The 24,638-nt window shown below is 40.7% G+C and overlaps 1 protein-coding gene across 5 annotated transcripts in view; it reads left to right on the top strand.

Moving 5' to 3' along the window:
• The window catches only part of grik5 (glutamate receptor, ionotropic, kainate 5), a 98,575-nt gene that overhangs the window by 43,149 nt on the left and 30,788 nt on the right, over positions 1–24,638 (top strand). For all 5 annotated transcript variants that reach the window (XM_075465910.1, XM_075465913.1, XM_075465912.1 and 2 more), the window contains 4 exons: positions 16,445–16,606; positions 17,855–18,019; positions 21,966–22,063; positions 22,260–22,425. In XM_075465910.1, coding sequence (XP_075322025.1) covers positions 16,495–16,606; positions 17,855–18,019; positions 21,966–22,063; positions 22,260–22,425 — 541 coding nt within the window. In that variant the 5' untranslated portion in view covers positions 16,445–16,494. The remainder of the gene's footprint in view (positions 1–16,444; positions 16,607–17,854; positions 18,020–21,965; positions 22,064–22,259; positions 22,426–24,638) is intronic.

The raw sequence follows: 24,638 nt of genomic DNA on the forward strand, positions 1-24,638 counted from the left end.
GTTATCCTATCACTTCTGTGACCTTTTTTTTTTAAAATTGATGTTGCTGTTCTTTTCTTTTTTAATGAAACTTGCCCATAAATAATTGGCTCTGTTATGTAATCCAATAGAGCCACCAGGAACAGCCTGGTGGCTTCACAGTTTGCCTTCTTTTATTTTCCGACACTTCAATATGAGAAATATTGAATTCTTTGCGTTATTTCAAGTATGTACTCCTTCTTTTGTCGATACTATTCTCAGATTTAGATTTTGGCAACTGTCAGGTTTTCCCACTATAGCAGCTAGAAGGCCAAAGTCAGTATTATTTATATATTTTCGCAGACTTCTGATTGTCCCTAAGTCAACACAGATCGTCGGTGTTGCGAATTGGATGGCATTATTCACGACTTACGTTCACCATCTGGCACTAATGAAAAGCTTTCAGCTATTTCAGCCCCAGAATAAAAAAACAAAAAACAAATTTTCCATGCCTTTATCCCAAGGCACAATCCTTAACACAAACAGAAAACAATATGAGACGAGGAATCGTGGGGTAAGATAAGACAAGATAATTGCTACATTTGTTTTCACTAAATTAGATTATTTTTTCATGCCTTGCCTGGTGCCTGCTTATAACTGTATTTAAGTAACAGATAAGCAAGTGAACGTAAGATGGAAGGCAGGGAGGTTTAACTGTTGTACAAATAGCATTTAATATTATTCACGTTCATCTGTTTGAGTCACTATCTTGTCTGATTGCTTTCAGTGGTCAAAGGCGTTAAAATTGAATCTTACAGCACGACAATTACTGAAAACACAACAAATACATTTTCGGAATTCCTTTATTACAAATCCTGACATACTTTTTCTGCAGAGAAGAGATTTCTATGTAAGATCTGTTCTATCATTGAGCTGGTAGAAATAGTATGAATATAAATATTTTTTCTGTTCCCGCTTTATCTAACTCTTGCCTGGGGCTTGAGGCTATTGCAGCAGCCATTGAGCGAGAGGCAGGGCTCACCCTGAACAGTTTTCCAGTCCATCACAGGGCCAACAATCATGCACACTCACCCCTACGGTCAATATAGAATCACCATTTATCCTAACATGCAGGTTTTTGGACTGTGGGAGGAAGCCAGAGTACCTGGAGAGAATCCACAAAAGCACCGTTTATACATGCCTATATATGTATATATATATAAATGTATTTCCAATATATATATATATATATATATATAAGTGAATCCTTTGCAGATGTTGAACTGTGTCTCTCGCTGAAAACAAACTAAATTTGATATCCAAGCACACTCTCACAGCACTCAGTTGCCCCTTTATTTTCATGTTATTTAATCTCTGCATCTTTTTTAGCTTTTCGTCGTCTCTACCTCTCTCAGCACCGATGTTACGATTGGCTTTTACTGATCTCACGTTTTAGATTCAGTTTTGGGAGACAAAATTGAACAACAATCTGAGTGGACATGTCCAAGTCGTACCGTACACACACCTGAGTTAAGCACTGCGGGAAACACTTGATCCTGGTCACGCACAAAAAACACATTCTTTGTGTTTCTGGCTGTCTTTACGAGGGAAAATTTAATCAGGCAAACAGACCAAAAAACACACTGCAACAGCGACAAAGCACCGCTTCACGCGGTCAGCAGGTCTGTCATTCACCTGTTCCATCACCAGCTCCGCTCTATCTCTCTGTCTCCCACTCCCTCCTCCTCTCATCTTCGACTCTGTTGCCACGGCAGCAAAACCTGACAATGAGGTAAAGGGAAAGAAAGACACATAGAGAGCAAAAACCATCTGAGTCATTTAATGCCCAAACTGTGCATATATGTGTGTGTGAGTTTGTGTGTGCATGAAGGCAAATGTGTTGGATATGTTTGTGTGAATCCCTCTTTATCTGTTGTGTGTTTGTGAGTGCGGCGCGTGGGTGTCCAAGTGGGAGAGCTGTGTGGAGTTGGTTCATCGGTTCATCACAAAGCCATGGCAGCGCAAAGGCAAACGCACACACCTTTGTCGGTCTCTCTGCACGAAGCCGTGCTGTTTCCGTTTTTTATTTCATGTGCGCTGTAAATGTGTTTTCATCTTGGAGCAACATCGTCTCGGCAGCTTCACAAACATCTGTGTGTTTGGGCTAACGTCAAACAAACACAACTTTTTGTCCCTGAAATGCTTCCGTAATGCGACAGAGAAACTTTTACTGAATAGTAATTGAAAGGATGAAGCTAATGTGGCGTAAGTCAAATCAAGTCTGTCGAACTGTATGACTACAAATATCTCAGTGGGATTTGCAAGGTAACAGCATTGGTACAGAGCTCTGTATGAAGGAACAAAAAAGTCCTTTAAGCTGGAAAACAAAACAATGGAATTAAACCTCACGAAAAAAGCAATCCGATAAGACATCCTTTTTCTCTTCGGATGGCTGGCTCTGCACAGCAAGCTTTTTGAGAAGACTACAAAATACTAAAACATGATTAGAACTACTAAAAATTCAAATCACATATCGTCTGGTTATAGTCTGGCTTTCATGTAGACCAGGACTTCTTTCCAATAAGTAGCCTGGATTAGGACCTAAACCATATGAATGCATAAAAAAACTTGTGTTTAACATACTTAAAGTAAAAAGTTGAATTTGATTGTCAGTTTATTTGGCTGTGAAAATCTGTTATCTCGTCAGTATTCAAAACTATCATTAAAGGGATAGTTCGCCTCTTTTGACATGAAGCTGTATGACATCCCATATCAGCAATATCATTTATTAAATTTTTCTTAACCCCTGCTGCGACCTGTGAGCCGAGTTCCAGCCTCGTTTTGGCGTTGACGAAGGTAGTCCGGCTAGTTGGCTGGGGCTTAAAAAATAAAGCGTTTTGCTTCACAAAATAATATATGTTCAAAAGAGTAATACATTTGCATCACAAAATCGTTCCTCCAGAAAAAGTCAGACCTCACAATTACTTGGTGCTGATAAATGATATTGCTTCATGTCAAAAGAGGGAAACTATCCCTTTAACTAAATATTAAAAAGCATTTTTATGTAGTGTACATGTAGATTCTAATCCTTTTTTATTGTGTGTAGCACGGTGGACTTGTTAGTATAGCTCTCCTGTACAGGCAAAGGTGGAAGAGATTGTGGTGGTCTATCCAAAGGAAAACCATCATGACTATATTTATAAAGGGTTTTCAAGTGTGTTGGCTTGTCACAAAAAACAGATGTGTATTTATAATGTAAAATTGAGAAACTAAGCTCTCCTACCAAAGTGCTTTATCATTTTGATTACTTTGTGCTCTTTTCTCCCACGCCCTTTGGTGAACCTCAGTATTTAACAGTAACCATTTAGCTCAGCAGCTCCATAAAGAAGCCACAAAAATGTAACAATGTTGTGTTGTTGCTCTCTACATAAAAATATGATTTTAAATGTGTACTAAAGTTCTATTTCTCCATCTTTGCTAGCCTTAATCTAAACTTCCAGAGAAAAAAAGACATGTAATTTTCTATCTGTTAGATGTTAAATTTCTCAGTGGAATACCAGTACGTTTATGTAAAATCTTCGAGCTAAACATGTACCATCCATTTATGATCAAGGTGAAAACATTTCATCCAGTATACGATGTGACGTTCACCTAATAGTTAACACTGAATTAAACTGACAGTGCTCTGTTCTTACTCAGACATTGTTCTCTTTGCAGCGCCATGTGTAATAATGTCACTCCTGTATCGCCAATGCTTTGTTCTGAATGCAAATTTTAGCTCTCCAAACAAGCCAGAGGGTGAGTGAGTTCAAGGAGAGCTTCCTAATTTTGATCAAACTGCCGCGTTGACGTAGGACACAGCTGCAACAAGTGGGAGCCACATTGACAGCTACAGACACTGAACAGCACATCTTTTTTGAATGATTCCAGAGGAAGGCAGTACACTGAGCACCACCCCCTCCCCCCACCACACACCCACCGCCCTGCACTGATTTTAACAGCGGGGGGTACATATGCAAGTAGCAAGGCTGAACTGCAAACTCGCTGCTGGCATGTAGAAACAAATTGCATGCAAGCGTGTTTTGGGATGTCGACTTAGAGAAAACAAAAAGGTGCACCTCCACACAAACAAGCACACACATACATCGTTTTATTTGAACCTTGTGAGTGTACGTGTGTGCAGCTTGTGGATGCTGGTGTGTGTGTTTGTACGTGACATACTCGGATGTGACAGTGTCATAGGAGCACGGTGATTCCCCAAGCAGCCGGTGTCACTGACTGAGGCTTTCTTTGTCAAGGAGAACACTGGGAAGAATTTATCCATGTTCAATGAAAAGAGGGAGAGAAGAGGGGAGGGGTGGGTGTAGCAGGGAGAGTGCACTGTCGAGATTGAAGAGAGCGCTGAGAGCTAAGATACTGAGAGAGAACAGAGAGGTCAGTAAAGAGACTGGGGTATATAGTGTTCCTGAAGAAGAGCCACAAAATAGATAGAGGCTGAGGGAGAGGAGAAACAGAAGACAGGGAAGGAGTGAGAGGGTGAGAATGAGAAATCAAATTGTCTCTAGTCCTGCTGAGGAGGACAAGGTGAAGATATAAATAGGTGGGTGGAGGTTTAAGCATTTGTTATTTGTTAAATGTTACTAAAAGAAATGATGAAAACCAAGGTGACATCTTCACACTGCTTGTTTCGTCTGAAAACAAAAACAAAATGTGAAAATTGACATTTGAGTAGCTGTAACCAGCGCATTATTTTTCTTTTTCGCATATGTATTTTATTATCACAATCAAAATGTTTGTTGAACGCAGAGCTGTCACATTTATCTTGATTTATTTCTTATTGGGGTGTGTTTCTTTTTTGACAGATAGGGTCCACTCTCAGGAAAATGTCTTCCAGGATGAGGCTTTTCATTGACTCTGACTGTGCTTGGGTTTTTGGCTGGCAGCACCAGATTGTATGCCGATCTGTCTTTGGTCGGATGTCAGAGTATGTACCGAATGCCCCTTTGTTGACATAGCAACAGGAGATGCCAGCAAGATATTAACAGAGCTAACCTTTCTGACAGCACTTTTTAAATGCATGCTCATTAGTGTTCAGTAACTCTCTGACTATACTGAAGAACAGAGGTAACAGAATTAAATACAAATTCCAACACTGAACCAGAAACCGATGTTGGTTTTTGACAAAACTTAATCAGACCTCCAGTTGTCAAAACAGCTTTGAGCTATACTGCACACCGGAGGGAAGACAACTATAATGAGATAATCCTTTGGTACTGTCAGAGAAGAAAGTATGTGAGGGGTGGAGAGATAACATATGGCAGCGAATGCCTTTGGGTTGTCATAAAAGATGTTATGACAATAACAAGGCAACTATTACCACTTGTACTCTGTGTATAATGCTAGTTAGCTTAACTTTTGAAGTTGTATTGTTCTGGTAATGTTTGTGTTTCTATATGAACAACATTTTTTTGTAAACAGTTTGTAAACATGTATATCATTAGCAGTGTCAGAATGATATTTTTTGAAAATCAAATTTCAATACCTTTAAATTTAGACATCGCTAGTTGAAAAGAATAGAGTTATATTTTTAAAAATGCTCTCTCTATCCATCTCTGATGGCAGTCATATAGGAAGAATGCCCTCCTTGTGCAGAAATATTTGAACAGACACATTTTTATTTATTTCCATTTTGTTGCCAAACCTTTTAAAAGTGAGAGCTGTATATTTAATATAGTCGTTGTGGCAAGTTTGTGCCACCGTGGGTTCCCAACAGATACACAGACCACTGGGTTCGAGTAAACCTTTTATTTTCAACTCGATTCAGGCTCACGAGGATGTACTCAGTGGACGATCTCATTTTCTCCACGCTCTGTCTCCTTGCTCCTGTCCTCTCCCCCGCCCGGACCAGCACGCTACTGATAAAGGGGAGAATGATTAGCTGATGATGTGCCCTCTGAGCCCTTCCCACCTCTCCTCTGCACCTGATGCACCACGCCCCCCTCCACAGTCTTGAAGTGCAAAAGCTCAGCTTTGATTTGATTGACTTTATATCCAGATTAGTGGAAGGTTTTGGAATCACAGCTCTTTCTCAAAAGCTGTCTCACGGACACTTGTGTTCCATTCTTACATTATTTCTTCAACACTTAAGATGGTTATAGGTGTGGTGTTTATTCCAAGTGTGGAACTTCCTCTTGGAAACCCTTTCTGAAAACAATGCAGAAGAGTAAAAAAAACAAAACATTAAGCTAGGCTACAAAACAAGTCTATCAGATACACAGCAGTAACATTAGGAGTGGACGAATCAACAGTTCGGTGCTTCCTGAGAAAAAAAACACACCGGTGAGCTGTGCAGCATAAACAGACCCAACCGTCCATAGAGGAAAATAGCGGAGGTTAATCACAGATCCTTCTTTGTGGTAATTAAAAACCCCTTCACAACATTTAAGCAAGAGAGGAACACTCCAGAAAGCAGACAAGTTAGTGCGCTTTTATCAAAAAAATGTCTAAAAAAGCCAGACCAGTTTTGGAACAACATTTTTTGGAGATATGAAATTCAGATGAACCTGTACCACAGTGATGTGAAGAAAAGAAGTACGGAGAAGTGTTGGAATAACGTATGATACGAAACATCACGAGCTGCATCATCAACACATCGAGGCAATCTGATGGCACATAAATGAATTTCTTCCAGTGGCACTGGGTCACTTGTGTTTATTGATGATGTGACACTCGACAGACGCAGCAACATGAGTTCTGTCATTTGTAAGTATATAAAGTCTGCTCAGGTTCAGCCAAATGCATCAAAGTTTGATTGGATGTCACCTCGCAGTTTAGATGAATTATGACTCAAAGCTTACTGTAAAAATGTACCCAGGAGGAGCTTTTCAAGGTAAAAAAAGTGGAATATTCTGCTGTGGCAATCAGTCACCTAATGTTACCCTGATAGAGTGGCATTAGATAGAGTTTGATGAAAGGCACATGGACTCATAAACAAACAGCAAGTAGGCACAGCTGCAGTAAAGACCTGAAGAGGCATCATAAAGGAGGAAACACAGTCTAAGGCAGTCATTACCTGCAGATGTTTACAGTACTAAAGTAATAAAAATCATTTCTTCTATTTATTGATATGTTTATTGTACAGTTAAAGCACCTGAAAGAGTTCCATATATTAGGGTTCCACTTACCTGATGCAATCCCCAGACTCTCCCTCCTATTATTACACTATAATCTCATTAATTCTGTAACTATAAGTTGAACAGTTAAACACAACAAAATAACAAAAACTTTCCTCATTGAAGTATTCACTGTCTGGAAAAAAACACTTGGATTTAACTTGTGTAGAAAATGTTTCAGCTGGCAACAAATTATTTAATCCTAACTCATTTAGTGAGTAGCTTCTCATTATTTTAACAAAATATGTTACTCTGTTTCAGAAGAATCACATTAATGGTCTGCATTGATGGTCTGGGTGTTTCTTAAACTACAAAAATTTGAGGACGTGTTCAACACCATGAACATCATCTGTTGTCAATTATTGTTGGGACGCTGCATACTGAATGCCTGTTTTAATCAGAGCTAAAGATAATCCAATAAATACAGGCGAGTGTGACTTGTTTTGGTCAGGCAGTGCAAATGGACTAAATTTTTATGTAGTAAAATAACATGACAGTTGAGAGCAGTGGTTCAGCTAATAGACGAGAGCCGAGGGAGATGTATGTAGTTGGAGCCATTTGTGCTTTTGTCTGTGGAGCTCGAGTTCATTCTTCAAATTCATTCCTTTAGTTGTGGATCTGGGTCCATTTCTTTAACCCATTGGCGCCTAAAACACCTGCAAAAAAGGCTGCTCAATGCCTAAGCCAGTTTTTAGAAAAGGTCCCCAATGCCTGAGGGTTATTTGAACCAAAAACAATTCATTGAAAATTTTTCGCTGGCTGGATTGTATTACTTTTTTTTTTATCAATGTTGGACATTTGGTTCATGTAGTTTTGCTTTATGATTCAGGATAATATCCAATGCTGCTATTTATTATACTACTATTACTATACTGTTACTGTACTATAACTAAATCATAATCATAATATCAGCAATAATAATGAATGATAAAAAAAAACCTGCAATATATCTTGCATTGTGCAGTTATACTGTAAACTTCAGTGACACGACTTCTAAAACATCATAGTTGTCCTACTGCAGTAATTCGCACCGGGCTCTCTTTTTTTTTACATAAGGGCAACGCCACTCAAATAAAAATGAGAAGTCGTCAGAATGCAGCGCAAGAATAAATAATTACATCATGTCGAAACGATGTCGTGCCATCACTCGGGCTACATTTGTCTGATACAGCCACTTGCTCTGCCTCCAGTAATCCCGGCGAGTTGGTAGTTTGATTATTCCAAAAGTTAGGCAGATACCGATGAAAGATTTCATCTCCTGCTTTGACACGGGGCTCCACTTCGAGTTGGATGGTGTGTGGCCGCGCCAACTCCACATCACTTCCATCGCTGTCACAGTATGTCTCGTTAACCGCAGCCATTGTAGCCGAGCTGTCAAATTAGCTACAAACGCACTATTGCAGAACAGGCTAATCGAAAACACCCACCTCATGTGTATTTGAACCAATTATTGTGCATTACATGCTGCATGCGTCTTGAAAATAATGATAAATGAACAATGTTGCGCTACGCAACAACCGGCGTTAGGGACAATGTTGCGCTACGCAACAACCGGCGCGAGGGGCAATGTTGCGCTAAGCAACATCCGGTGTCAGTGGGTTAAAAACAGCTCACATGGCATTGGCATTGGTGGAGCTGTAAGTCTTTGGTTGCCTCATGATCTGATTGGATTTTGATTCACCTCTTAAAAATTCCTTTAAAAAGACTGTGCCAGGAGAAGGGATTGAGCTGAATCTGCCTGTATCTGCTCTTGTCATGTTATTTTTCTAACCTAAATACCAGATTATTGATACAACACTTTAATTTGCCTTTGGGATTGATATTGAAGGATTCAGTTCAATCTCGGTGCTTTGCATCTTTAAATTACCATAAGACTGAACATAACGACATTTTCATTAATGAATGTGAACAGTCAGATTCCCTTTTTGTTCCATTATTTAAAAAAAAACAGACAACTGTCTAAAATATAAAATCTGCATCTTTTCAGTGCTAGTTTCAGATTGTCTCACCTCTCGCACTGTACATACTTTATGTTACATATGAGTCAGTCGACTCTCAAGTACACAATCTTATATAATCCTATAAACCTATCCTACTAGCTTTACTCAGTGAATCCTTCACCTGTACTTTAATTTATCTGTACAGTGCAGATAAAGCTGTTTCTGTGAAGAATATCTGCTCACACTGCGGCTCCAAGAACTTCAACAGCTGGTGAAATCCGGGGCTCTCTAAAACCAAATGTGAGTGTAGATCCTTATCTCTGGAAGCTGCCGCAGATTTGGAGTTGATAGCGCCTCGCTTATTCTTCTCTGATAAGTCAGGCTGGCTCAGGGCGGAAACAGTAAACATGGATCCTCATTTGAAGTATTTTACCACAATAATGAGTTTTTACCTGGCAGATTTTACGTGTGCAATTGATCTACTTTGTGCTTTCTGGTTTCAAGTGAGTTTTTGTCTTCTTTTTTTTTTTTTTTTAAATTACTGAGCTTCTTCATCATATCAAAATAATATCAGCATAATATGGAGCTGGGGTGTCATCTTCTTCTTCTGCTGATTCTTCTTCTTCGGAGCTGGTACAATTGTTGCACCAGTTTTTTTGGTGCTGGAGCCATGGCTTTGGCAGGTGAAACAGAATTAACTGTTTTTAAGTCAGACTCCGGCTTCGAATCAGTACTGGCAGTGGCGTTTCTACATTAAGGGCACATGGGGCACTGCCCCACCCACATCTAGACGGTGCTGAGGTGCAGGGACGAATAAATGTGAATCACAACCATTCTGTTTTGGAGTGACGTGTGTGTTCGTTTCTGTGTGTTTGCTCCGTGAGACGCTGCTCTCCGATAGTCCCTCCCCTTCTGGTGAGTTTAAGACTGTTGCCATGGAAACAACATGTGAATGTGATGATACATCCCATAATTAACATTGGGAGATGGGGCACTTCTATTTGCGCCCCTTGAATTCTGCCCAGCAACACCAGAACCGCGAAACCTACCTGTACCCTAATCACGTGACCAAGAACAAAAAAACACACAGCTCATAATCAGATAGAGAGATAGACTGTGACATTACTGCTAGCCATTACTCGTTTGGAAGTGTTTTAAAATGAATAATGTAGACTACTTGTTGAGGGTGCAATTTAGTACATTGTCCATGGGGGAGAAATTAGAAATTAAACGTTTGGGGGCACATAGACCAGACAACTTGGTCCTGCTTCAGCCTGGTGATAAAACAACTCGAACTTTCAAGACGGAGTGGTTCAACAGAAAGACGTGGCTAACTGCTAGCGCCTCAAAACATGCACTATTCTGCCCCACCAGAAATTTCAAGCTAGAAACGCCACTGAGTACTGGAAACCCTCTGGTCAAAAAATAAAATAAAAGAGCCTTAGTCCACTCTATTTTGTCAATGCAGTTTTGTCAAGTATTTCCCCAACCTTAAGCTATTGGCTTTAGTTGCATCATTTCAAGATTGTTGAAAGTCATTATTATTTATAACAAATCTTCCACTGGATGTTAAAAATGTTTTCAGTTGAAGATGTTTGGGGTTTTGAAGAATCAGATCAGGTTTCAAGTGAGAGGCATTTAACTCATTTTGGACAGCAGCTTTTGCTGTTTCTGTATCCAAAATGAAAGAACCTCTTAGCAGAAACAAATATTCTACAGTATGACATCACAGTGCTGTATTTATTTCCAAACTCTTCATTGAATTGCATTATTTTGTATAGCTATTGGTGTTGTAGTGTCCATTTTCTTTATAGGGTTTAGTTTGCATTTAGACTAGTTTTACTGTAGCTATAAAACCCTTACATTTCATTCCATGTGGCCAAAATAATATAACCTTTTATCCAACAACCTCCTGTAAAGTAAACATTTTCAAAAAACAAATTAAGGATGTAGGTGCCAGCTTACCAACAGGCGACACCACATGAATAAGTCATATTTTCTCAAAATGTTAGACTTCACCTTGAAGTTTAAAGCTCCTAAAATCCTAAGAAACTGAAAATAGCAAAAGAATAAAACTAGAAGGATAGCTGAGGGAGAAGAAATAGGAAATACAGACAAAACAAAAGGGGTAAGAGGAATTGAGATAAGGTTGTAGAGAAGGGGATCAAGGTAAAACAGAAAAGTGAGTCAGAGATGGGGAGATTAGAGAGGAGAAGGAAAGATAAAAGTGGGAGGAAAGTAATAATGCTGAGTCAAAGTGACAAAGAACATGTGCTGCTGCTTTGATATTAGATATGGAACCAAAGCATGAAATGCTTAATCCTATAAAAAGCTGAGTGGGATAAGACAAAGGGTCCTTGGTATTGTTCCACTTCCACTGACACTTCATGTACACAAACACACTAACACACGGAAACTAAGTTGACTTCCTAGCTTTCTGGGAGTTAACAAATACTGTGAAATGGTCTCCCTGTGTTCACCCAGGGATGGCGGCCCAGCTGCCTGCAACAGGCCCACTCTCGTCAGCAGTGACTGTTAATTGTGAAAATGAGCAAAATAACACTTATGACCCATCATGACTGGCAGTGTGGGCTCCTTCAACCCACAGTCACCGAAGATGTTCCACTTGTAAATTCAATTATGGGAATGATTCATCCTTCCATTATGATAACTGTCAGGTTTTCTTGTGTCATACAATAAGGCAGAAGGGGAAGAACAAATGTGTCTCTCCTCTCCTTCTCCTCATCCCCCCTCAAGCTGCTTATCTCCATCGAAGCTCTTTATGTCTTTCTCCGGATCCCTCACTTTTTCTGCTCCTCCCCTGCTCATCCTACTTCCTCTGCCTCGGTCTCTGTTCATCCTCTCTTCATCTGCCTGGGGGATGGAGGCGAGAAAGCATTCCCTCGTTTCTGATTTTCTCCCCCACTTGCTCCAAGTCTGGCCCTCCCACTGCCTGCTCGCCTAGCATACAAACCCAGCCACCCACCCTTCCCGCGCGCTCCCACTAGATAATTAAGATCTCTGATTTTACGGTTTTCTTTTTCATAATAGGCTCTGCAGACACCACGAGCAAGCCGCCAAGAGTATAGTACACACACACAAACAAAACAGCAGACACGCACAAATATGCTTCAAGATGAATGCATGCACCAAACAGCTAAATCTGCAACACGAATGATGTCCCCTTCTTATATTTTCCATTCTTTGTGCGTCTCGTCTTTAATTTTCTTTCTTGCACCCACACACACACTGCAAGTCAGGATATTTATGTGATTTAGCCTGGGTGTATATCTCAGTGATGCCGGCATGTGGGGTGAGTTAATGCAGGGCGCAGAATGAAAGCAACCGAAAGAACTTACAAGCTGTTTTTGTACAGCTCAGACAAGTCTGGCTCTGCTCGGCCCTCTCGCTGCTCCAGCTCCCCACAGACTGACACCCGACAGCTACAGGGACTCAGTCATGTACTACTTCAGCAATGGGGTTCATACAGAAGCCAGAAACACAGCCCTCGCAAATTGAACACCTTAATAGTGTCTCACCGTTTGCGCTCTATTTCTTTCAGACTGAATCTGAATTACCTGAATTCCCCTCCGTCATTCTTACACTTTTCAGCCACTTATGTTCATTTTTTTCCCCATGCTGTGACAGAGGAAGTCCTTTTAATTTTTGTTGAGGACAATTGATCAAATGCAATATATAATAACGTGGTCCCTGTTGATTTGATCAATTGAATTAGTTAAAATCCCTTAAAAAGGCAGAATATTTCGAAAAGTTGCCACTCTGCACCCATAATTTAGTCACATTGCATTAGTATAGCAAATGTAAAACTCGCCTCACAATGATTCGTGGCTCTCTGGCCCCTGCTGTGATCCCTCTACCTCTGATTGATTAGCAAAAAAGCTCCCTTGTGGCTAAACAACATGAAATTGTTAATAAAGACAGGAACACAGGCTACTCTCAGAAAATGGTGATAATCACCGTAATGACGGTAACAGAATTTGTTGGGGGAATTGCTACCATCAGAAACTTCCATCCGTGTATAATCTACTCAGCCACAACATTAAAACCAGCTGCTCAGCGCTGTGTATGTCCCTCTCTTTCTACTGAAACAGATAAAAACTGTTGAGGAGTGGACACAGCAAGGTCTCTGAAGGTTCTCGTAGCAGCAGATCCCTTAAGTCCTGCAGGTCATGAGGTGCAGCCTTCATGGATCAGACTAGTTTTTTTCAGCACATGCCACAGCCACTTGATCAAATGGATATCTTGGAAATTTGGAGACAAAGTAAATTTCCTCAAACCACTTCTGTATACTTGTTAAAGTGTGACAACATACTATCATGCTGAAAGAGGCCATCGATGTCAGAGAAAACAGTTTCCGATGTTCATACTCTGGAGCAGTATTTATTTGTCAAAGGGATGTATACATGGATGGCAGGATGCATGGCTTCCCAGTAAATCAATTCCCAAAGCATCACCCTGCCTCCTTCCTGTAGTGCATTCTGCTATTTCTTGCACAGGTAATCAAGCACCTGGCTATCCATATGATGTTAAAAAAACATTTTAAACCAGGTGACGTTCCTCCACATGTTCATAATGCAATTCTTTTTTTAATTAAAATTTTGAAGCATTAGTCATAAAGCTTCGTGGACAACTATAATGAGATGATTGCTCTCTGCTGTTTGTTAAAGACGGTAATTGACTTTGTGATGCGGACAGCCGTGATACGTTGTGATATACATGGTTTAACCAATGATACCACTGTGGGACAAAGTTCTCCAAAATATTTTGCTTTATGTACTGATTCATTATTACGGTACCATACAGTATAATCAGTGTGGCAGACAGAGCAAATTTTAACCTCTTACTGTACCTTTGGGAGCTGATTAATCCTTTTTATTGAGCAGATGATGGATTTTAATGCATGTCTTTAGAAACTAAATGAAAGCTAACTATGAAAAGTCACAGCAACAAACACAACATTTCATTTTAATACAGAAAAAAAACTCCGAAGTGAAGTGAAAGTGCTTCATTTTATACTTGTACTCAGTCCTTGAGTAAATGTACTTTTTCAGTACAGCTTTTCTATCTCTGTCTCTTTCTGGCTCTGCGTCTCTTTCTGCAGACAGTTTCCAATCTCTTCTCTCTGTATTCAATTTTGTTCCTTTATTCCCTCGTCGGTGCAAGCCCATTCCCTCTGCTTCTTCCTTTTTTCACTCATTCACCTTACTTCTTTCACAGCTTTCCATCTCCTTTCTCCTTCTCCTCTTCTTCTCCTGGGAGTAAAGATACTCTAATCCTCTCTGTCTAATGCTGTCAATAGCTCTCAATAACAATGAAATAGCACTGGTTCCATCCCATCACTGATGAAGCCATACCCTCAGTTAGGATCTTATTCGTCATCATGGCAATCTGCCTCCTGGTAATAGCCAATCAGATGGCTCTCGCGAAATGTAGTGCTCCCATGATAGGTTCCCCATTGTTTTGATTGACTGCACCTGAGGGCCCGCCACTTCAGCTGGGCTCGATCAATAACCCATCAAACACACAAGGTAAGCGCAAGCTCATACATGCTCAGGCATAAACATCCAGGTACAGACAAAACGTGCACACGCACAAAATCACACATGCACACACACGCACACACTTTGGTGACGAGTAAATTGAGAAAGAGACCATTGGTGTTGGAAGCAAACAGAATTCTGCAGTAACAGCCAGGAAAATGGGGCACTGTGCAGCGCAATGCACAACAGTGTGACAGCAGTGTGCCATGGTGATCTTATGGTGATCTCAGAATAATCAGCAGCTGGCTGCATAACTACTCCACATGGTCACATGCGTGGAAGTTTGAACTTGTTGCTGCTCGAGTTTTTTGTTTTCATGGGCAACTTTACGGTAACATGCTGCGTGAAACAAGAATGATTTATTGAAAACAATGAAAAGGAAAATTACTCCCACTGTGGGCCTGTTATCCTGTGTTGAGTCACACATACAGATGGCCTCACATAAGTCCTGCCTCTGTTCATTCTGAGCTGTGGAAGCCATAATGAGAGCATCACAGCCATCTGCACAGTATGGTGTATGCTATTAGTATTACAAACATGTTGACGCTCACATTTGACTACCCTTTGAACGAGAGACACGTTCAGTCAGAAAAGAAGAAAGGGAGGTCAGTGACTGCATGCAGGGCGAAGAAAAAAAACTAAAGGAAGGGAAGACTTGTTGATGAATGAAATGTGAGTAAGTCAAAGCAAATGTTTCCAGATGTTTTTTGAAGTGGTTTAAGCATCAAAGGCAAAAAAGAGTTGGAAAGGTGACTGGGGAGAAAAGACAAAATGAAGATCTCAAAGTGAAAGTAGCTATTAAAAATTAAAGATGGTGGAGGGATGCGGGTTCAACAAAGTGACCGACAATCCCCACCATCTGTGTCTGGGATGTACACACCAGTGTATACACGTGCACAACTCGTGTCCACCATCACATGTCTTGTCAGGGTCTGGGTCGGCTTCCTACTGCTGTTTACAACTCATGGGTCAATTGGAGGTCCTGAGCTGAGTGTTTCAATTGTCCGTCAGACCTGTCGAAAGCTCAGACCAGTGAGCCTGACATCTGAAACATCCCTGCTACCATTGCCCCATCATCAACATCACCCCTGGCTGTCTGTCACACTCTCCCTCCTCTCTCATACACTTCGTCCATCCCTTCATCTCTCCATCCTTTAACACTACCTTGTCATGTTGTCAGTCAGAGCAAGGATTAGTCACTTCTGGAGACTGTTGCTTTGCACAACTGGAGTTCGGATGAGCTATCTTTGCATTCTTTCTCCTGAGTTTGTGGGTCTGTTTGAAGGGACTGAAGGTCAAGTTTTAAAAACACGTCCGTCAGAATAGACTCAAGGTTTATACGATATCTTTGTGTACGTTATGTTTCTATTTCTTGCGTGTGACTGCGTGTGTGTGTGTGTCTCGCTCTGTTTTCATATTTGCATGTGTGCATATGTACGATATAGATGTGTATGTGTGAAAGTGTAGAACGTGTGTGTCAGTTGTGAAATTTTCTTTGAACAGCCTCTGGAGATCTCTTCTAGGCTGAATCCCGTCACTTCTAAACGGTAGACTTTCCACAGGAGACATGAATGGAGTTGTGTGCCGTATTTTATTATTAGACAGGCTGTGTGCATGGAACTGGGCTGCCTGTCTGATGTGACAGGAAACATCTTCATAACTGAGCGATAAAGTGTGTAGTATGTTTTGTAAACGCGCAAGAGCTCCCCATGACAGTGCACTGAGTATAAGCTGCATGATGACAATTTAAAGAGAGTTGCCAAGAGAGGGACTTTTTGTAGACTAACATGCAGAATTTTCTCCAATCCTACAGGTGGTGGTACAGGCAGCCAGTAGACCATTCTCCATGAGGAGCAGTAGAAGATGCCGGCTCTGCCAGCACTGCTGCTGTCAATACACTTCCTGTCTTTCCTGCTAGTCACCATGCCACCACTCTCCCTCAGTCAGGCCCCTCTACTCTCCTCCGTCCGCATGGGTGAGTGGTCAGCTGCCAAGCAATGGACACATCCCTTGAGTCAGAAAGTCCCTCAACAAACACTTCATTTATTTGATAAATTAATTAATTATTGAACTGTCTATCCAAGGCAGGTTACACACACAGAAGTAATAGAAAATCCATTATAATCATAAATCTGTTACAAAACAAGGAAATATTGAACTAAATGTTTGACAGGAAGCTTTATTTCAGCTTTTCCTGTAATAATGTAATCACCTTTTTTGAGCTCAGTTCCATAGAGCCCAAATCATCTCTGCACAAAATGATCAGTGTCAAATTGGAAGACACTTAAAATTCATGACAGCATGGCAAAGTTTACAGATTCTTGCAGGTTCTCTCACATTTAGTCATTTTTCTGACTTCCTTTAATATTGATTCAAGTGTGAGTAAATAAAATAGAGATAATGCTTCTTGAATTTTAAGGGTAAAATTAGAAAATCATTATGAATAAAGCATCATTAAATTTTTCAAGGGGGTTGATGGGCGCATGTAAGCAGCAAAGGCAAAAAAACACAACAGCTGCCCGACAAAGGCTGTGCACTGACGGTCCTCGTTTAACATGGGTGACCTTAAACGACTTTGGGAAGCATGGGAAAGACTTCCAAATAAAAGTGTGCATAGCTTGTGGGACCAGGTTCTGAGTAAAGACTCTGAATACTTCTGTAAATGGAATATGTCAGTCTGAATTTACAAATCAGTCTTTTTTTGCTTTGTAGATGTACAATATTGTTTGTAGATTGTCGTTAAAAAGCAAAAAATACATTTTTAAACTATTCTGAAAAATGATAAAATATGGAAAAGCTGAAAGGGTTTAAATTTATACATATTCCTTGTTTCTAAGACCAGTTGTACAGATAAAGTGAAACCTTCACATAAAACCCACCTTTGTGGAAAACTCTTGTCTGCATCTTCATATTCATGCTCAGACATAAAGATGATGTCCTTCTTCTCATGTGGTTCTCCAAAAGGCAGCAAATAACCATGTTTCTGATACTCTTTGGCTTTCCAAACATGTGAAAATAGGAGCATGGACAAAACCCTTTAATTTGTTAGTCTGTGGCGGTGATCCCTCCGGCGGCACATTCCCACATGTACATGAGCATGGACAACCTTGTTATACAGTGTTAAATTTGTACACCTCGTCATGCTTTTTGCCGTCTCCTCTCCTGCTCTGAAACTCTCACCACCATCCATCCTCCTCTGTTTCTTCCCTCTCGACCCCTCTAGCTGCAATCCTGGATGACCAGTCTGTGTGTGGGCGTGGGGAGCGGTTAGCGCTGGCTCTGGCCAGGGAGAACATCAACAGTGTGATAGAGGGTCCAGCCCGAGCCCGAGTGGAGGTGGACATATACGAGCTTCAAAAAGACTCCCAGTACGACACAACCGACACCAGTGAGTGGATACGTTGCACTTCAAGGACAACCACTGAAGCAGATTCGCACAACCCATCAGAGAATGATAATATCCACCAGAAACCATTAGCATGGTGCCTCATTAGCACAGAGAAAAGTGACCAGAAAATATGCCAGTAAATATGATTAGTAATTTTGAACATTGATATTAATAGTGACTAGTGCAGAGAGGAAAATAGCTGTAGTCTGTTGAATACTGATGGTTTTATTCCAAAACTTTTGAATTTTATGAAAATATATAATTACATTTCTTTGAAAAGCTGCCCTTTTATGAGCAAAAAGCTCAAATAATGAGTAGAATGATGAAACGGCCCCACTTTTATGGGATTAAGAGCCAGTGAGGGCTTTTGCTTATTAGTTTACATGTCATTGGAGACCAGTAATGGGTCACTAAGACTGTCTCATTAAAAACAGTGAACCGCACCCTCCAGAAACAGCTGGCACTGCGTACCTTGTGGGCTCTAATAAAAACAAATCATCAAATACTAAAACAGATCAGCAGCGGCACAGTCCAGTAGAAAGCAGAATTCATACCACAGAGGCTGTGCCATGAAAATTTTATTGATATGCAGAGTTAAAACAGAATGTTTGGTGTCAGTAAAGACTGAAGAAATAATAGCTGAACTGAACCAGTGAGGAGACCGAAGCTCCCTGCTCCTTTTCTAATAGGTCACTGGATCTGCCACAAGCTACGTACAAAACATGTGTGTGGTTGAGAAGGGATGTGTACACATGTGCATGCTTGAATTGCAGGCGTATATGTCCTTGGCTGATGAGTAGAAGACTCTGATGGAGTGGTTTTGCTCACAGCGTTTTTTGGTCTCTGGATCAGAGAGCTCATCATCTCACAGCCACAACTGACTGAGGCACACAGACACACACGTATGCACATAGTCTCCCACACGGGCGTTTACACATGCATGCACACACGTCCCTTTCTACAGACAAAGAAGCACATTCGCACACATTTGCAATGGGAGCGACAGTACGCACTCATGGGCACGAAGTGGATATACATCCAGAAAAACATTCGGAGGCACTGGCAGATACTGAGGAGGATTAATTGGGATGAATTGAAATAACAAGCAGATATACCAGCAAGAAAAGAGCTTCTTGACTAGCAGAAAAAGACCATAATGAGTAACCAGATTGATTTTTGCTGCGTCTGTGAAATTGTTTTCAGTTAGGTAGACTGAAACACATTAAAAAAGCTAGTCTGTTTTAGGTAGTCATCAACAGCAAGTGTTTCATATTGAATGAATTCTTGCAAGAAAACATGGAGGATTTGGAGGTTTTCATTAGATATAATTGATTGCAGATAACTTATAACCTGTGAAAAATGTAAGACTCTTGTGCTGTTTTGATTACTTCATCAAGCAATTCCACCTTTTTCTTTTAACTTATCAGATAAATCTTTTCATAAATCCTCTACAGGCTGTAGGTTTTTCTTCAGGTTTGATTTTGAGATTTTTTTCAATCCTAGTACTCAAGCGTTTTACACCACAGTAACCGATAAAAAGATAAAAAAAATAATAGATATATTTATAGTTGAATTTGCTGCACTGGAAGGTTTTCTTGTCCAATGACACTAAAGTCTGATTCACTATCCCAGGCAAGTTCATCTTGCTAAAAGCACTGCGGATTCATTTCCCTCACAGACAAGATATGGTGCAAAATCAAGCAAGAGAAGCAATCAAAACAATTTTAAAACTTAAAATGGAGACTGTCTACGTGTGGAGACAGCATCTTGTAAACCCTATTACCTTTGATGGTGCCTCACTCAGATTTGTTGCTCCGCCAATGTACATAGAGTTGAAAATATGTTATTAAAAGGCAATTTTGTTCACGGTGAAAAGATTCAAACCAAGATAACACAATAAAACACATTATATTTTACCTATAAATTTTTTTTACCATTAAGGGTTATTTGGATGTAACCCTGCTGTAACCTCTACAACTGTACATGTAACTGGTTCCTCCTGGCCACCTCTTCCATGTGTGAGGCTGTTGATTGCTTTCTTTTTAGTCAAAGCGAATTAGATATCATCACAAAAAATATTTCTTTTACTTTTTGGAGCATATTTCACCAAGAGTTTGGAGAATTCACTCAAGGTGGTCTCTGTCTTGTCTTTTATTTGATTTTCAGCAGGTGAAACAACTAGGTGTCAATTCTTATCAAAGCTGCAAATGTATTTTTTGTAGTTTCACAGCTGGGATTACTCTCATCCATGCAAACAGAGGGGTTTACCAATTCTGACATCGACGGGTTCCGCTTCTCGTGCCATTATTTTTTATTTCCTCAGTCAGCAGCTGAGCAGTGAGTGCAGCAACGACATCAGTTCTCTTTTCCCACTACATTGTCTCTGAGCTACCCCTGTTGTCTGACTCTGTCTGCTTCTTACGTTCTTAAAGTCTCATCTTGCATTTGATTTAGCTCATCTTTGATCTCCAATTTCACTAAATACATGCCATCACCAAACTGAAATGATCTGTAAACGTCCTCCTAATGCTCCATTAGGTCTTCCACCATTGCACTCAGTTGCTGAGTTTCTAGAAATTCACCCTCACACATATGAACAAACCGCCATGTATGAACGAACATACAAGTACAACTCGATACAGTTACACATAAACAAAAAGAATGTGAGTCAAACGGGTGGTCTTAAGGCCCCCTGGAACCCTTATTCCTGACATCTTTGGTCCAAATTAAACAAAATTCACCAACAGGCCACGGCAAAACGTATTGAATGATGAATTATTGTTATTTATTCTTATACGTATAAAAGACAGGGCTTTGTGTGAAAGACTGTTTCTTACAGTAACTTTAGTTATGAAGAAGAGACCTGTGGATGACACAACGTAAAACAGCACCTTGTTTTTTTTACGCCTGTGCTTTGACAGAATGGAGGCAGGCACAACGTCAACGTGGGTCACAAGTGTCTCCTTTCTGTCCAATCGGCCTTGACTTTAGTCTGTCCAACCCAATTGCTATGCCATATAAACATTTATTCATTCTGCCTGCTTGCTTTTTACTGCGCCGTATCTCCTGCACCTTCTGCTCCTGTGTGAAATACAACATTTCTTTGCCAGTATTTTTTTCACTACATTGTATAATGAAGCTTCTGCCGCAGAGTACACCAAAGTTTAAATTAAGGTTAAGTCAGCAAAAGAGAATCAGACTTTGCTGGGGGCTGTGTAATCTTAGAGACGGTTTGTGTCATGCATGCTTAGATTGTTCCAGAGCATCACTCAGAGTGCATGTCAGGGTAAATCCGGCAAAATAAACTGAATTTGATCTTTAAACAAGGATTCAGGCTTGTCCAGTTGTCAAGTAAATAACAGACACTGACAGAGATTATAACTGGCCCTATTTCCTTTTTTTAATCAGTCATGCAACTACCCTTCCTGCTAGAGACAGAACAACAAGATTAAAACTATAAATTGTAAAGTATGTGAAAGTATTCAGTGTCTCTATGCACACAGAAATTCCTCCTTAAAGACCCATATAAATGGGTATAGTGGCAACATCCATTGAGGTTTTAAACTGTGCTTGACTGTGTTGTTAAGAATACAAGAAGTCGTGTAATTTCATGAATAGTTAATGTAACCGACAAGTGTGTAAACTGCTTTCTTCCACATTAATGCCGCGCTCCACAAAACGTAATCATGGCATGTGTTAACTGAACAGCACAAATATTCTGTGAGTGTTATTCTGTTTGCAGAGACATTTTCTAATGAGACAGGTTGTGCTGCTACAGTGGAATAAGAGGTTAAACTGAGGTTTTACATTTTCACACTTTTCACCGCAGACTCTGTTGTTTCTCTTTTTCTTTTTTTTACTTTTAGTGCTACGTTCAAAACAAATCAGTGGATAGTTGTTCACTTTAATGTTCAGTTTTTCTTCTTCTTCTTCTTCTTCCTTGCAGTGTGTCAGATCCTACCCAAAGGCGTAGTCTCTGTGATAGGTCCCGCCTCCAGCCCTGCCTCTGGCTCTACAGTCAGTCATATATGTGGTGAGAAAGAGGTGAGTCACATGTACAAATGTGTCGTAATTAGTCCTTTCACTTATTAGTTAATCCTTTTCATATTAGTTAATACCTTTTCTACTGACATAGACATTAAGATATTCTATGAGATTCTGTGTTTCTTGCCTGTTGTTTGTTTCCACTTGCCTTTTTTTTTATTGTTTTCCTCTCCTGTCCACATTCTTCTTCTTGCAGATCCCTCACGTAAAAATTGGTCCAGAGGAAACTCCCCGCTTGCCGTACCTGCGCTTTGCCTCCGTTACTCTGTACCCTAGCAACGAGGACTTGAGTCTGGCCATAGGGGCCATCTTACGCTCATTCAGCTACCCCTCCGCCAGCCTGGTCTGCGCCAAGGCTGAGTGTGAGTGCACACACTGCCTGTTGCATCGTTAAACTGTGTATTATGTTTGACTGCACAACTGTGTTTGTGTTTAGGTGGGTGTACATGCATTGGTCAAGTTCTTGAAAGGTTATTTACCTTGTTTTTGTTTGTGTGTGCAAATGGCTCCCGTAGGAGTGCTGGCAGATTCCCACAGTTTGGGCGGATGTGACTGTTTGGCAAAGACTCATTTTGACAGTCTGGTCATGATGTAATGTCTGTTGTCAAAGTTCAGAACATGCTCTCATGCTGCCGCCTTCCTATTTGTTAATTATGCTCCTGTACATCGTCTGTTATCTGTCTCAGAGGATTGTAAGACCAAACCAGTTTAATAAATATTAATGTCTGAAATGCTTTCCAGTTGTGGAGGAACTTAAGGGACATTTGATTTAACTTGCCAGGCACTCTGAGTACTTTCACATCACAAGGGATTTGGGTCTTGGTCTCTGGCTGTCTTTATTTTCATTTTGAAAGAGTGCATTATTGATTTGTGTTGCAGTCCCCCATTGAGAGTCGCAAGAATTAAAGGGGTTGGTTGGATGGAGGCTGTAGTATACAAACAGAGCTTTGTGAATACATCACAGAACATGCAATAAAGTGTAGGAGGTGGCAAAATTCTGATTTATCCACTGACTAAACGCTAGACTTATCCACCTCTGCGTTAACCTGAGTGGGGATGTGACATTGTACTGTTGCTGATTCCTCAGACCTTCCATATAGAACTGTTGCTTACATGAAGAATGCGGTGGACTGCTGAAGTCTGACAAACAAAAAGCTGTGGCATTGAGGAAAAATTGATTCAGTCATTGCGAAGCTTCCATTATCTCCACAGCAGTTTCCCAGCCCTCCCACTGTTTCATGAAAGTAAGCTGAATTCCTCATAGACTTGTCATTTCAACAAACTGAGAGAGCTTTGAAATAGCGTCAGACATCCTTTTCAGTTTTGATCATTAGTTGAATGGGTAGAATCGTGTCTTTCACCAGTGTTTTCTTTTCTTAAGAATTAGAGGCAACTGATGGCCTGTTAGTTACCGTCTGGGGTGAAAGATGCTGCTTTTACTGGTGAAGGGACCAAAGGGTGGGTTTGTATGTAATATATTTGGCTTGAAGGTGATCTTTACAAGGTTATCACACTCGCAGACTCTGACCCACTTGGCTGCACTATCTATCGCCGTGGAGCTGGTTGCCATGGCTGCCGAATGGGTGCTAACTGCCACTCAACAGGCTTGTTCCACACTCTGAACAACTGTGTCTGTGGCACGGTATGTGTGTGTTTTGATGTTTTTTTTGCACCAAGCTTGCTTCACTTTGTCTGAACATGTGCGTGAGCTGAGTGCCAGAGTGTGTATGTGTCTGTACGAGCTACCCCTGAGAGCACTGTGTCTGCACATGGGGGAGTGGGTATTGGGGTACTTGAATGAATGTATGCACGCAGCTCTGCAGAGGTTCAAACACAAGACATTGTTTCCCAGCAGCCCCCTTATTTAATTCATCTTGTTTACTCCTGTGTAGAGTATTCTAGTGAAGCAGATATTAATGTATTGTTACAGTGAATAAAGTGTGAGATATTGCAAGGAAACCAGTCACTTTCTGCAATGACATGTTAATGGCATTAATTTGACGTTTCCTCTCTTCGCTGGGTATTCTGCTGAATGTCTAGAGTAAGAGCTTTTTGTGTTATATCCAATGTATCCTTCGCTCACTATGCCTGGGTCAGAACTCTCTATCTGAGCCTAATTCCATTATGCAGTTTTCATGAGATGGATGAGGGTTAAGGACAGCATGACTGAGCACTAGGAGGAGGAGATGGTGGCAGCGTAAGAGCGAGATGGATAAAGGCAGAGAGAGGTAACTGGAACACAGGTCTCAGACAAGAGAGATAGAGAGGTTAGAGCTTATGTGTGAGAGATAGAAAATATGTCAAAGGGGGGGGGGGGGGGGGAGGCTGTAAAGTGCATTGATTTTTTTTTCTTTCCCCCCCTCCTTCCTCAAACTAATTAAAGTTTTGGCCTGGTTCAGTGATTACCCCACTGCTTACAGAGGCTTTCTCCTGCTGAAGGGCTCAGAGTTCTACCTTTTCCTTCCTCCTCTCGTCTCTCTCTCCTACCCCTCCGTCCCCAAGATGCCTAACCCACCACTTCTTTACAGCACCTACGGGTGCTTTACTATGGAATTACAATCAGGAATCAGCAGAA

The sequence above is a fragment of the Odontesthes bonariensis genome, chromosome 5 (genome assembly GCF_027942865.1).
Source record: "Odontesthes bonariensis isolate fOdoBon6 chromosome 5, fOdoBon6.hap1, whole genome shotgun sequence".
Taxonomy (NCBI): Eukaryota; Metazoa; Chordata; class Actinopteri; order Atheriniformes; family Atherinopsidae; genus Odontesthes; species Odontesthes bonariensis.